A 15126-nucleotide genomic window follows, 5' to 3' on the forward strand; every position below is an offset into this window, starting at 1 on the left:
CACCTGCTAGGAAGAGGAGCCAACATGGAGAAAGAGTTTTCTAAGACAGGGTCAAAGTGCAGTGCCAGTATATATGTATTTGCATGTGTGTCTCTAAGGAGGGTGCACACATGCATGTGCTGCTAAACTCTTATCCTTATGAATAAAAGCTAAAATATTAATTTAGGGCGCCTGGGTGGCTCAGTCGGCTAAGTGTCTGCCTTTGGCTCAGGTCATGATCCCAGGGTCCTAGGATTGAGTACCGCATTGGGCTCCCCGCTCAGTGGGGAGCCTGCCCCTCCCCACCATGCTCTCTCTCTCTCTCTCTCTCTCAAATTAATATGTAAATAAAATCTTTTCTAAAAAGATTTTATTTATTTATTTGACAGACAGAGATCACAAGTAGGCAGAGAGGCAGGCAGAGAGAGAGGAAGAAGCAGGCTCCCCACCAAGCAGAGAGCCCAATGTGGGACTTGATCCCAGGACCCTGGGATCATGACCTGAGCCGAAGGCAGAGGCTTTAACCCACTGAGCCACCCAGGCGCCCCTCTAAATAAAATCTTTTAAAAAATTTAATTTAATGGGCTTTCGGTTGCCATGTAGAAATGTTTGTGTATTCCTGATCAGGGACCAGGATTACAAAAACTACATCAATTGTAAGAACCACTTAAGTAAAATTCTCTTTAAAAAACAAGCAAACAAAAAAAGAACTACGTAATTGCTCCATGTCTGCTATGTTTGTTTTCTACAAAGGTTACCAATAAATCTCTAAATTAAACCAAAAGGACCCAAAAGCTTATCTTTAAGAGTGGCAAGGGGTGAAACTGGGCGTTTTAGTCCATTCCATTGCCAGATTTGGGGAGGAGAAGTATGGAACCTGAACCAGTAGAGTCATAATAATAGCTTCTAAAGGAATAAAGGACAAAATTAATGTCAGAGACTTTCTGCATGGAATCTGGTTTGGGTTTGAAAAGGATCTTTAACCATCCAAAGACTTACGCAGTGGCCTGAAATCATTGGCAGCCCCCCTCACTTAGTTTTACAGGGTATATAAAACATGGGGGAAAAAAAATCTTTCAACTTGGTTCACATATATATGTAGGCTGAAGAGAGTCCTTCAGCATCATCTGGCTCATTAAAACAAAATTGATGCCCAAGGAATCGAAAGAGTCACAGGCCTATGAAGAATCTGATGGAGTCTGTGGCTTTCTTCACAGAAAAGTGCATACATAAATTCTGTGTAGAATTTCAGAGAGCTTGTGGGGGGTCTGGTTAAGATCTTTTCCTACCTAGGGAGAAGCAGTGGGTTCATGTAATAAGACTGTAAGGGTTTCAAATTACCAATCCTCATAGGAAATGGATCTCACGGATTCCCCAGAGCCTACCCCCTACTCAAGCACCCTTCAGCTTCTTTGGATGGTAGGTATTATCTCCACCGGTATTCATTCCATTGTTTGCAATTCAGATTCAACAATATTAACTAAATGTCTCCACCCTGAGTGTGCTCAAGGCCACACACAAAAAGAAAATTTCAAGTATAATTAGGTGGCATCTTTCTTCATGAATCATTCTGGTCTGTAAGATCCCTGATGCCCAAAAAAGATCTCTGATCTACACACTAGTTTCTTTCTTCAGGATCCTAATCACTGCTAGTTTCTTTCTTCAGGATCCTAATCACTGCTAGTTTCTTTCCTTCAGGATCCTAATCACTGCTGTATTCTCTTAGAAATTTTTTCTTAAGTAAACTTCTATTATTTTCTTTATGACTATAATATATATATTTTAGATCCAGTGCACACAAAACACATTTCAGCAGGTTTAATGCTTTCTCCTTCAGTAACGTGGACATGATATTAGGAGAGTTTCCTAGAATCTGCACCATCATTTCCAGTTCAGCCTCTCCTCCGTTTTTAAGACAAGTAGTAGTTGGGTTTTCCTATCACCATGACTGTTCTGACTCTGATTCTGGGGTTGTTTTCTCTTCCTCAATTGTAGATTCCATATCAGACCTTAAACTTTCATCTTCATCAGGTACTACTGTAGTCACTGGGCCAACCCCCAGCCTTGACTGCTCTTTGGGAACTGCACTGACATTTCGATCAAGGGAAGGAAGTCTGAAAGTTATGTGGTTGAGGAAGGAGATGATCCCTAGAGGAGAAGAATTTGAGGTGAGTTTCAAAACAGAGATAGTCTTTTGACTTTTAAAATTCTTACTCATGCTTTCCTCAGTTCTAAGAGCCAACCCCCCTCTCCCTCAGCAGTTTCTTTATCCTCCTGTGCTCTCATTGCAATACAGTATTTCTTACATTGTAAAGACAAAGCTTGAACCTCCTGGATTCAATGATAGTTGATAGTTCCACAACTTTCTGTAAAATCTCAGGCAAGTTGCTCAACCTGTGCATGCCTTAGTTAATGGTAGAACAGGTTGCTAAATCTAGGTTTCCAGACTCCAAAATCCATGATTTCCTCACCATATCATGCTGCTTCTCCATGTATGAATGTTCTAAATAGGAACAGTCAGTGCTTCTATTTCTCCCAGACTCTACCTCCCTTTCAGGAAGGGACTTCCTCTTCCATCCTTCTTGCATTAGGCAGGGGAATGACTCACCAGAAAACGTGTATAAGAAGTCACTCCACCAATTAATATGATAGGCCCATAGGAAATCAGGCTCCAAGGCATCCTTAGCATGCCAGTGAACCTGTGCCAGAAATAGGACGAGGCAGAGGAGCAGGGAGATGGCTAGGACCAGAAGAAAAGATGTCACAATGCATCAGTGTCTTTAGTCTGCCTTGACCATCACCCCCAACTCTCCTTCTGCTTCCAGATGCCATATGTATGGCAGAATTTAAACTTAAGGATTGACCAAGATGCGAAAGAGAAAGGGGCTTCTACCTCTCCCTTGGGCTAAGTCAGCTTGCGGTGTGTTTTATATAGTAAAACAGGGCAGGTAACTGGCAACTGGGTATGAGACTAAAGAAGAGGAAAGGGACAAGAAAAAGAGGAGGAAAGCCCCACCCGGAAACTTGGTTTGTTTGACATTTTCACCCTAGTATTACCTTGCCAATCTAGGTCTGTACCTGCAATGAAGCTGAGCATGGAGACCTTCAGATCCAAGTTGGTGATTAAGCCTCCTCTTCTGGGCAGGCAAGAGCTGATGAGCCAGGCAAGGGCAACGACTATGGAGAAGAGAGAGATGAGGAAGAAAGCCCTGGAAATTTGAAGGTAATCTGCCAAGGAGGAGGAGAAAGGGAAGGCTTGGTTAGTCCAGCTGGGAACCTCTCTTAAGAAAACCAGGCAGAGGCTTAGAGAAGGGTGTGAGGACTAAGGAGGATGAAGCAGAGTTCTCCATGTGGCAACGAGGGCAAAGTAAGGATTTTATTTCCCAGTTTTTCATTGATAACTATAATTATTTCCTGTGAAGGTAAAGCCTTTATTGTAGAGCCGAAGATGATATACAAATAGTTCTGGTTGCATGAACCCATTTAACTTAGATGTAAACTAGCTTTTTTTTTTTTTAAAGATTTTATTCACTTGTTTGACAGAGAGAGTGATCACAAGTAGGCAGAGAAAGAGGGGGAAGCAGGCTCCCCACAGAGCAGAGAGCCTGATGCGGGGCTCAATCCCAGGACCCCGAGATCATGACCTGAGCCGAAGGTGGAGGCTTAACCCACTAAGCCACCCAGGTGCCCCTGTAAACTAGTTCCAAAGAGATGTGACTCTAACATCACGGCATAGATTAAAACATTTTCTTATTCCTAATTCTAATTCTAAAAGTAATACGTGTTCAATATAAGCATTGGAAAGGCTGAAAAATACCAAGAAGCAGGAAGAAAAACAGCTACAATCCCACTACTAAGGGCAGCTACTATTAGCATTTTATATATTTTTTTTCCAGTATTTTTCTATCCTCTGTACATAGTGGATACGATACTAAAAATCAAGTGATTTTTTTTCCTTAAGATTCTTAGGTAAGATTTTCCCCCCAAATCACCTGTTGTTAACATCATTTTTAATTTTATTTAATTTATCATATTAACATGTTTCACTTAATTATTTAACCATTGTTGAACTTGTAGTTCATTTCTATTTGTTTTTTTCTCTTTTAAATATATCTGACTTGCATGTGCCTTGTCAGCCTATGACTACAAAATGAAGTCCTATTTACTTAAACTCCCATACTGTAATAATTTCAAGCTTGAATTTACTGCATTGCAGGAATTTAACATCCTAAAAATATCTTCTATTTGCTTTTTTCTTTTTCCCCTGAGAGTTCCTCAAGACCCTTCCTTGCAGTTGCTCAGAGAGAGGTCTGCTAAAAAGGTCTTTAGCTCCAAAGCCCTTACCCAAGCACCATAACACTTCTTCCCTCACCTCCTGGCTCAAGATCTCTGCTTTCTGCAGACCAGATGTTGGTAAGAGAGAAGAAGGGGCATGCCCAAAATTACTTTTTGCTACAACCTCCCTAATATGAAACAGATCCTTCCCTTGACTTCCACAGCAATTTTTTAAGATACATGCACCCCAGTGTTTATAGCATTATCTACCAATAGCCAAATTATGGAAACAGCCCATGTCCATTGATTGATGAATGGATAAAGAAGATGTGATCTAGATATATAGATATATACACACATCTATCCATTACTCTATTGTGTCTACATATCTATATCGGTGTTGCTACATCCATCTGTTGTGGACTATCAGTCAGCCATAAAAAACAATGAAATCTTGCCATCTGCAATGACATGGATGAATCTAGAAAGTATAATGCTAAGTGAAATAAGTCAGAGAAAAGACAAATACCACATGATTTCACTCATATATAGAATGGAGGAAACAAAACAAATGAGTAAAGAGAAAAAAGAGAGAGGGGGGCAAACCAAGAAACAGACTCTTAACTCTAGAACACAAACTGATGGTTACCAGAGGGGAGGTGATTGGGGGTGGGGGATGGTGAAATAGGTGATGGGGACTAAGGAGGGTACGTGTTGTGATAAACGCTGGGTGCTGTAGGGAGGTGTTGAATCACCATATTGGACACCTGAAACTAATATAACACCGTATGTTAACTATCTGTAATTTAAATAAAAGCCTTTTAAAAAAGAAATAAAGGATAACACACAATTGCAAGTAAATAAAGCTCTTCTGAGATGCTACAGATCCTACAATCTCTTCAATATCCTTTAGAAGGTGCCTCCTTGTCTAGCTTCATTCCTGTCTCAAGGTAGCAGGGGCCAGCTCGTCTCTACCACCGAAAATTCTCTAAGGACTTCTATGCCTGAGAATCCTAGTTCAGCTTCCAACTAACCAAGAGAGAAGAAAATATATTAAAGCTTATCCCAGATTAAGATCTGCCTCTTAAGTCTCATTTTCTTCTCTAGAACTCACCCCTTACTAACATCATTGATAATAGTAAAGTCAATGAAGGGAAACCACATGCCTACCCACAGAGGTGAGTTGTTCTGTGGCCAAAACAAGTTAGCCACATTAAAACAAGATAATTCGGGGTGTCTGGGTGGGTCAGTCATTTAAGCATCTGCCTTCAGTCATGATCTCAGGGTCCTGGGATTGAGCCCTGCATCAGGGTCCCTGCTTAGCGGAGAGCCTCCTTCTCCCTCACCTTCTGCCTGCTGCTCTGCCTACTTGTGTTCTCTATCTCTGTCAGATAAATAAATAAAATCTTTTTAAAAAATGATAACCCAAGAGCAACGCATTTCCTGAAACCTGGGTCACACAGAATTAGCAAGATATGTAGCCAGTCAGAACCATCAGCCTGCTTTTAGCTGCATGAAGCCCAGTGTGATAGGCATCGTTCCTGGTATTTAGCCCACAGTCCCCCACAGGACCCAGAAGCCCTTGCCTATAGCCCTGGCCCTTTGCCTACAGTCCCCCGACCATAGCTAATTGGAAAAAGGAAGGAACTCTGACCTATGTTGGATTAATTTCATTCTTATGCTTGGGAATTTGGATTTGAGACTGATTGATGCCACTTTCCTCATATATAGAACTTTGCTTTCTTGAACCAAGAAGATAGATACATTGCCACTGAAACAGCGATATCACTTTTTGGGCATTTGCATACTAGTAAACAGGAAAAACTGAGCTGTAGTGATAAAGCAAAGCATAAACAAAGATGAGCGTCAAAGCATCTCTAAAGAGACTGAGTGGTAGGCTTGATTTTTCTTCGTGAGATCCCAGTCTCTTCTGGAATCTCCTAAGGGACAACAAACTTCCTGCCTTTGGGAATCTATGAGATTCTTCCGAATCTTCATAAATAGGTTCACTCTGTAGCTTATGCTAGTACAAGTGAAATACAACATGAAAGTGTACTAAGATACCTAGTCCAAGTCCTAAGACATGTTACAGTCTAGTCTTTCTTCCATCAATGAGGGGAAGACTTGCCTTCATGTTCTTACAATCTTCTCTTAGATCCTCATCTCCTGAAACTACATAAACAAGATCACTCACACCCCCAAAGGAACAACTGAAGAGTTACATCATAGAATAGTCTCACTTCCCAAGGAAGCAAGTCAACTAGTTATAATCATACAAAACTAATTATCTGACCAAACTAAACACTTGGCTCCATTATATAAAATGGGTGTATTTGTTTAACTTCATAGTTTTTTTTTTAATTCACTGAGCAAAATAAAAGAAACATCCTAGAGCTGAGTTTGAGCCTCCATCTCCTCTAAGACCAAAAGCCACCAGCTTTTAAACATCAGTTTTTACAGCAGCTTACTTGACAAAGTTTCAAAGATCTTAGGACCTAAGTTATAAAAGGCACTACTTTTTGGTAAGACGCTTTGGTCCAGTGAAAGAGAAGTGTCCTAGATATAAGAAACACCCACCTAGGTCATCTGTATCCAAACATTTCTGAAGATTTCCTTAGTCATATTCTTGGATGTGAACTTGGGTGCAGAAAAAGCAAGGCAAACATCCCAGTTTACTGAAGGCAATGAAGCTAACGCCTTGGGAAGAAAGGGGATGTCAATTTCAATTTGGAGAGGAAGAAATCTGAATGTTTGAAAAGCTTACTAAGGTCCTCGGTAGGGCCCTCAGGGTCATCACAGTCAGTGATTCTGTACTTCAGAGCACCATCAGGTAGGACATAAAAGCTACTGGAAGGAATACGACCCTACCAGAAACCAGTAACGATTCTCAGCGAACTGAGAACACTCACCATTTGGCGGTTTGTAACTGGTGGGCAGGATCTCCTACTGTTATGAAAGTAAAACTTTGTCCTGGAGGTTCTGGAAGGTGAGAGGGGCAGGGCTATACATCACCTTGCTCTTGCTCTAACAAATAAGCTTCGTTAACACTAGATGCTCTTTTCCTTTATAGGTGTTGACACTCTGGAAGGAATCAGTGGAGGAAGCCAAGATGACATGAGAAGGAAGAAGCATAGGAGAGAAGCCAGCCATAGGAAAGGCCAAGCACCTGGCACTCCGCTGTATAAAAGAGATTTGGGGGGTGGGATTCCTCTCACTGCATCCTAAGTCCTTCAGCAAAAATCAAAGCCAGGATAGGGAGGTAGTGCTCCGAAAGAGTCAGGATCCTTTTAACATGAAGGAGCTAAGACTGAGTAAGTGGAGGTGGGGTGTGGATATGGATAAAGAAGGTACTGCTGAGGAATTGACCCATTTATTTAGCCAAATATAACCTCCACGCTGTTGACATCACACCTTCATTCCAACCACACAAAGGTGAGACAAAACCTCCCCAGACTCAAGGAAAAGAAGGTGGTTTGGGAATGAAAAAAGTCGTGGATGGGGACCAGCACCATGGAGAGGAGGCTGTGAAACTGGCTGAGGATTCAGGTTCCCTGGTAACCCCATTGGAGTGTCAGAATCAAGCATCCCCACCCAGCTTGGCTGTGTCTCATGTGCAGTGGTTCCCAGGCCCTGGCTCTGGAGGCCCCAGTGCTTTGACTAAAAGACCTACCCTGCTTCCCTACAGTCCTCCAGATGGTTCAAGTTACCCTCTGCGCCAAAACATTCCTTTACACCACGGTCTGATCTCACCTGTGCTATAGGAGAGTTAAGAGAAGGGTCTGTTCCACACTTGAGACTTAGGAATAAAAGTGAAGAATGGTGTCTACTACTCCCCACCCCTTTCCCATTCCATTAGCAACTACAGCAGAGAAGCCATCAGTCATCTAGAACCAGGTCAAGTCAGAGCCAGAGCCACAGTGGGACACAAGACCAGGAGCACACATATTCCTGAGAACGCCTGAGAGAGTCCCCATGAAACTCAGAAATGACAGGTTTACCATAATAAAGGGGGCTAAATTCTCACTGTCAGTAGGTAAAAATTCAAAGTTCTCGAATTTGGATAATAATGTTTGGGGCAATGATAATATATTGTCACAGGTTGATGAGACCTGGACATACCCATTACATTTGGGGAATTCATTATGAGCTCTGTATTGCAGACTACTTACTTAGAATTGGGACTAGTGAACATTGGAAATAGGGTAGATACTTGACTTATAATTGTGTACTTAAAGGACTCAGTTGACCTTCTCTAAATCATTAACAGTTGGACTCAGGTGAATTCCAGGCTGCAAGAAATAAACTATTTGCTGTTGTGGCAAATTCCAAGATTTTTAAAAAAGATTTTATTTATTTGACAGAGAAAGAGAGAGAGAGAGAGAGAGAGAAAACAAGCACATGCAGGGGGAGTGGCAGGTAGGGGAGCAGCAGGCTCCCTGCTGAGCAAGGGGCCTGATGTGGGGCTCAACCCCAGGACCATGGCATCATGACCTGAGTCAAAGGGCAGTTGCTTAACTGGCTGAGCCACCCAGATGCCCCCAAATTCCAAGATTCTGACTCATTAAACATTAAAATAATAATCTCAAGTCCTGAATTTTAGCCTGGGCACAATTACATACATATGATTGCAGCTCAATTTTTATGTCTATATCTTCTACTCCTTTTATGCCTGTATCTTACACTCATGAATTCCTAGAATTTCTCTAGAAATGGAATTCGTGAGTGTAAATCTCTGGATACACATAATCATATTGCTTTGGTTATACCCACTTATGGTCCTCAGTATTGTGTATCATTTAAAAATCTCTGCTAATGTCATGTTTAAAAAATCCTATCTCATTGTTCATTTGATTTGCCTTTCTTTAATGATCGATTAAGGTTAAATGATTTTTCCTATGTTTATTAGACATTTTTAGTGTCTGTTCTGTGAACTGTTTATTAAGAATTTATTTATTGGGGGTATTCACCTTTTTATTAATAATGTGTTTTTTTAAATATCAATAACATTTAGCCTTTTATCTTTCATATTTGTTGCAAATATTTTCCCTAGTTTTTCTATGAAGCTGAAGAATGCAATTGAATTATCTGCTTGCCTTTGATTTTAGTTTCATCTCAAGATCTTGCTCCTTAGCTCCACATAGCGTTGATGCTCTAGCTCAGGGTGGAGCCTAAGTGCAACCCCCAACCCCACCTCCAGCATCTGGGGCCCCTGCTTGTCTGACAAGGAGACATAAATGCTTCTTTCATGCATGTTTTCTTTCACAATACCTGTTTCTCTGTGTAAATGTGTATTTTTTGAGGATGATGGGGAAACTGTTTAGTGTAGTTATGTCTTTCCTCTAAGTTTTGGTTCTGATTTAAAAACTTAGAGGGACGCCTAGGTGGCTCAGTTGTTAAGCATCTGCCTTCAGCTCATGTCATGATCCCAGGGTCCTGGGATCGAGCCTCACATCGGGCTCCCTGCTCAGTGGGAAGTCTGCTTCTCCCTCTCTCACTCTCCCTGCCTGTGTTCCGTCTCTCTCTGTCAAATAAATAAATAAAATAAAATAAAAACCTCATGCATATAGTATCTTCTGGACCTATAAACTTACTTTTAAATGTTTTGTATTGCATTTTAAAAAAAAAATTTTATTTATTTATTTGACAGACAGAGATCACAAGTAGGCAGAGAGGCAGACAGAGAGAGAGAGAGAAAGAGAGAGAGAGGAGGAAGCAGGCTCCCTGGAGAGCAGAGAGCATGATGTGGGGCTCGATCCCAGGACCCTGGGATCATGACCTGAGCCGAAGGCAGAGGCTTTAACCCATGAGCCACCCAGGCGCCCCTTGTATTGCATTTTTAGATTTACCTAAATTCACATAAAATTTGACGTTAATAACTTATTTTAAATAGCTAGCATTTGTTATACTGCATATTTGACATGCATTTGTATTCCCTTCTACTGTTAGCAGAAGAACAAATTGACCTTAGAAGTTAAATCTGGGGCGCCTAGGTGGCTCAGTCGGTGAAGAATCTGCCTTCACCTCAGGTCATTGATCTCAGGATTCTAGGATTGAGCCCCGCATGGGGCTCCATGCTCAGTGGTGAGTCGGCTTCTCCTTCCCCCTACTTGTGCTCTCTCTCTCTCATACTCTCTCTCTCAAATAAATAAAATCTTAAAGAAAAAAATTTTTTTTAAAGATTTTTATCTATTTATTTGATAGACAGAGAGAGATCACAAGTAGGCAGAAGGCAGGCAGAGAGAGAGAGAGGGAAGCAGGCTCCCCGCTGAGCAGAGAGCCCGATGTGGAGCTCGATCCCAGGACCCTGAGATCATGACCTGAGCTGAAGGCAGAGGCTTAAACCACTGAGCCACCCAGGTGCCCCAAAAGAAAAAATTTTTAAAAGTTAAATCTGATGGAGGCTGAGACATTTCACTTTGTTTCCCAATTCTGATCAATTACTTGTATTTCTACAACCACATTAGAATACTCACCACATTGCTTCGCAGTGACAGCTTATAAAGGCCCAGAGAGTTCTTCCCAGAGACTAAAGAGAGTATCAGCTACTAAGCTGGGAGAGGAAGCAACCAGGAGTCAGAGGGAGAAAGGGTACACTGAGAACACCTAGGAAAAGCATGGCTACATTCACAATTTGCCTGAGACCGGTCTTGGACTCAAAGAGGGGAGGGTAAAGAGATCTTGAAGGAGGAGAGACGAAGAGCCAACATGGCTGAAAGCTCTGGGAACTGTGGGGCCTGGTTCGGTGGCACTCACAGGGTGGTTTGGGTGTGCCGCTCCAGCACAGTTCATGGCTGCATGAGATCCAGAGTCCTGCGTAGAGCTCAAAGCCATTCTTGATCACCAGGAATTGCACCCAGCTCAGTGGGGTTGAGCAGATCAACATTAGGAGACCAAAACCACACAGGCTGCCACAGAACATTCGGATGTAGATGTGTGTCTGATCCACATGCTGCTGCCGCCTCTGGGGTGGCATCGTGACATTCAGATGTTTGCTGACGGGGAGGGTAGGCTATAAGGATGAGGGAAATATTGCCTACCAAAAAGATCACCCTTGATCCCCAGGGTCTCCAACTCATCTCTCCCTTAAGGATCCCCATGTGGGTTTGATCTGTGGATGTCTCTCCCTACCCAGGGTGATCTTTTCTCTATCTTTAGGACACTCCGTCTAGGCCCGCCTTTAAGTAAGTCCTCTTCCTCCCGTCTGACCTACAATTAGGTACCTCCTCACCCTTTGGTATTTCCGGTTCCCCTGAATTTTGGGAGCCTTGGGATTATGGAAGGTCAAGACTAAATTTTGCCTCTTCTCCATCTTGGCAGCCAGCTTGCTTTCTAACTGCCACGGAACTTGCCTCCGCCCCTCCCATACGCGCGGGCAGATTCCATGTCTGTTTTGCATTCTGGGTCGGACTGGATCAGGAACAAATGATCCCATGTTAATCAGGTGCCTGTGTATCTGATGGGCCCCACCCTCCCTTTTCTGACCCCTTTTAGCTCCTTCATTAAATAAATCCATAAATATTCTGTTGGCAGTTACTGTGTGTCAGGATTTGTGCTAGGACCTGAACCAGAAAGATGAATGAGGCACAGCTTCCTAATAGCAAATAAAGATGTTAACTCAGATGTCTTTAGGACTCAGTAGTATGGGGTTAGAATTCAAGATTATGGGTAGCCTCGATGGCGTTCACACTCTTGCCCCTCTGCTAAGTGGAAGGCCGCTGGTGTGTCTCCGTAGGTTCAGAAGCCAGTGGGTCAGCCATGGCTGGGCATTCAGCATCCAGCCTTTTCTTCCTTTCTTGCTCCAGTTCCCATTCTTCAATGCCCTCTACTCATGAAGCCATTGAAGGGCGTTACACCCCTGCCTGCCGCTGCCAGTGCTGACAGGGCCCACTGTGAAAATGCCAGTCTCCCCAGCGCAGGGGGCTACCCGCCAGTGTGCTGAAAGCTACCATTCACAATCCTGCTTCAGGCTTGGGCTCTGTGTGAAAGCAAGGAGAATGGCCTTGCCCTGCTTCCAGAGGAGCTCAAAGTCTTCTTTTCAAACAACTCTCTCAGCGTTGGTCCTAACTCCTCCTCCCACAAGGGCTCAAAATTACTCCAAGATGCTGAACAGACGCCATCCTGTTCCCCATCCTGGACATTTATTCAAATAAATGCCCAGCTGCACTGCCAGCTCTTGTTTTCCATGAGCAGATAAATTCTGAGTCCTAAATTTGGGCTGAATCAGAATGCCCCATCACACTTTTCTCCTAGCATGCCTTCTCGCCCGCCCCAACCTGTCGAAACCTATACTTTATGTCAGCTGTGGGGGACAACTGGCACTTAGCTTGCTTATGTCCATGCTTTAGCATGAAGTCCTCTTTCTCCAAAAGTGTCATTTGACTCTCTGATTCCCGGTACTTAACCCAATGCCTGAAAAGAAAAGAATAGGAATGAATGAGCAACATATATATATGAAATTTATTTATATATATTATATATATTTATATATTTATAAATATAATATAAATATAAATTTATTATATTTATATATATTATATATATACATATATATATAAATTTTATTTATTTGAGAGAAGGAGAGAGGGAGATCACAAGCAGGGGAGAAGGGTAGAAGGAGAAGCAGGCTCCCCCTGCTTGAGCAGGGAGAGCCTGATGTGGAACTCGATCTCAGGACCCTGGGATCATGACCTGAGCTGAAGGCAGATGCTTGACCGACTGAGCACCCCACAATATATTTTTATATAAAAGATAGAGGTTGGTACACAGGACAGCATGGTTAACATTGCCAGAGGAAAATTAGGGAGGGTTTACTGGAAGAGGTATTAGCTAGATTTCAAAGCAATTTTCCAGGTAACTGAGGTGACGGGACATTTGAGGTGAGGAGAATAGTATGTCTCAAGGCAGGAAGCCATGGACAGCATGAGGTTCTCGGGGCACTAGAAGCACTGGTTCTACTACGTACAAACTCCAAGGGGAGAGTTGAGGGCTGCAGATAGAGGCCAGAGCTAGATCATAAAAAGTCCAATTACATTGTGATGTTTCAATTAACGTGATATGCTAGCACTACTGGCTTGATTATAGGAAAGACTTTTCCATCTGCAGCAAACTGGCTTGCAAGGCATGACTATGAGCTGCGAACGCATGCCTAGGGAGCTAGACATAGGCATCGAATATGCAGGCCTGCATTTCAGTCCCCATTCTAGCACTTACTTAGTTCCAGCACTCACTGGCTAGATCCCTTGGGGCAATTTCCTTAACCTCACTGAACATCAGTTTCTTCTTCTCTAAAACCGGGTTAATAATCATTCCTGCCTCATAGAATTCTGTGACGATTAAATGAGATAATATGCACAAAGCTCTTAGCACAGCGCCTTAATATGTGCTCAGTAAATACTATTATTTTTAATTTTTTTAGTATTCTCTACATCTTGCGATCAAGAGTCACATGCTGCCCCAACTGAGCCAGCCACACTCATTTTTTTTTTTTAATTGTCTTTCCAAGTTTGCTGGAGCATGACCTTGGAACAGGCCATCCCGAGACAGATGAAATTCTAATGTTGATGGATAAAACATGTCACCCTAAACCAGAACATTACTGAAGAGAGGATATTGATGTAACGGGGGATAACAGGTCATTTTGTGACCAGTGTCTGATTGGTAAATGATGCAATTCTCAGCTATTGAAAGAACAGGTCAGGCACCACTGGACTCTAGGGCCTACTGAAAGGTTGGATGCTCTGGCCAACCAGGAACTTACTAGGGCCTATATGCATATGACAAAACAAGCATTTATGCATAACTGGTGGCTGTGTATCCTGCCATTTCCCCACTTTAAAAGGCAGTTTGGGGTCCCCAGCCTGTGCAGCAGCCACTGACCTGGAGCCTGTCGGGTCCAGGAGAAGCGTCTACTGCCAATCTGACACAATATGGAGCTGCAGAAACCAGATTATAGGGGATCTTTATGCTCCGAGCCCCTCCCTGCAGAATCCTGGAGCTCTGCTCTTGCATTGAGGCCCTTCAATGTGGAACTGGCTCAGGCTGGTTAAGGACTCAGTCTCTGAGAAAACAATTAGACTGATGTGAATGCAGTTTTGAAAAAAAAAATGTGGATGGTATATCTTGTAACATTCCACCACAGCAGCCGGTGGCCCGTGAACTAGGGGAGACACCAGAGGAGGCAAGCCCCACATCTGGGCCCCAGACTGACCTCGCAGAGCCCCAGAGGGAATGAAAAGCCAGGCTCCCACCATGGGGGACTGAGAAAAAAAGCAGCTGGGAAACTGCCATCAAAAGATACACTCTGACTAAAATACGGCTTATGACAATCACTGGTAAAGAGACAAAATTTGGATGACAAAGTCTATCATAACACCAGGAACTGAAAAACTATGCTGAAAACGCGCAGACCTCTCCTCTTCATTTAACACTAGAACTACTGGGTAAAAAGGAACTTCATACAGCTCATGCCACAAGTCACATGGGAAAAGCACAGGGCATTGTCACATGTTTGAGAGCAACGCCCTATCGTGGTAGAAGGAGAGGGGTGTTCCTTCCCTTAGATATTTGTATGCTTGACAAATACAATACATGGTGTTTCACAAGAGGATTTTCTATAGAAGAACCAAGATATAAATGTGAGGGATGAAATATTTGTGTCATTGCTAGGCCAGCATGCTGGCGCTTAAAGCATGCTAGGCCCTTCCGCAAAAGTGTTCTTGTGGAAGCATTTCCTGCTTTTCTTCAAGTTGCTCTGGAGGACTACTCAAAGAAAATCCAACAAATAAGTTTTTACATATTCCAACCATCTTTCCAAAAGAATGCTTCCATTACTTCCATTATTTGTATATTCAGTCATGAAGAAAAAGAACTTAA

The 15126-nt window shown here is 42.7% G+C and overlaps 1 protein-coding gene and 1 pseudogene across 3 annotated transcripts; one reads left to right on the forward strand and one right to left on the reverse strand.

The window, feature by feature from the left end:
- Window positions 1-1788: 1788 nt before the first annotated feature.
- LOC101685010 (transmembrane protein 202) lies at window positions 1789-11581 on the reverse strand. 3 transcript variants are annotated; one of them, XM_004758362.2, is made up of 5 exons: window positions 11483-11581; window positions 11008-11215; window positions 3058-3207; window positions 2588-2719; window positions 1789-2127 (listed from the first exon to the last, which is right to left on the reverse strand). In XM_004758362.2, exons 1-5 carry the CDS (start codon window positions 11561-11563, stop codon window positions 1919-1921), a joined length of 780 nt encoding a protein of 259 aa, XP_004758419.1. In that variant the 5' UTR covers window positions 11564-11581; the 3' UTR covers window positions 1789-1918. The 3 variants fall into 3 exon arrangements, with proteins under 3 accessions (XP_004758419.1, XP_004758420.1, XP_004758417.1); XM_004758363.2 differs by having other exon boundaries at window positions 3058-3156; window positions 11008-11263; XM_004758360.2 differs by having other exon boundaries at window positions 11008-11263.
- A 501-nt stretch (window positions 11582-12082) lies between these two features.
- On the forward strand, window positions 12083-15126 carry LOC101674726 (annotated as a pseudogene).

Source organism: Mustela putorius, unplaced genomic scaffold, assembly GCF_011764305.1.
Source record: "Mustela putorius furo isolate JIRA1106 unplaced genomic scaffold, ASM1176430v1.1 tig00003972_pilon_pilon_pilon, whole genome shotgun sequence".
Lineage (NCBI taxonomy): Eukaryota > Metazoa > Chordata > Mammalia > Carnivora > Mustelidae > Mustela > Mustela putorius.

Coding starts and splice junctions, on each gene's coding strand:
- LOC101685010 (XM_004758360.2), bottom strand. CDS start 11,563: ATGGAGAAGAGGCAAAATTTAGTCTTGACCTTCCATAATCCCAAGGCT. Junction 11,264..11,482: donor GGAACCGGAAATACCAAAGG/GTGAGGAGGTAC, acceptor TCATCCTTATAG/CCTACCCTCCCCGTCAGCAA. Junction 2,128..2,587: donor CTTCTTATACACGTTTTCTG/GTGAGTCATTCC, acceptor CTTCTCCTCTAG/GGATCATCTCCTTCCTCAAC.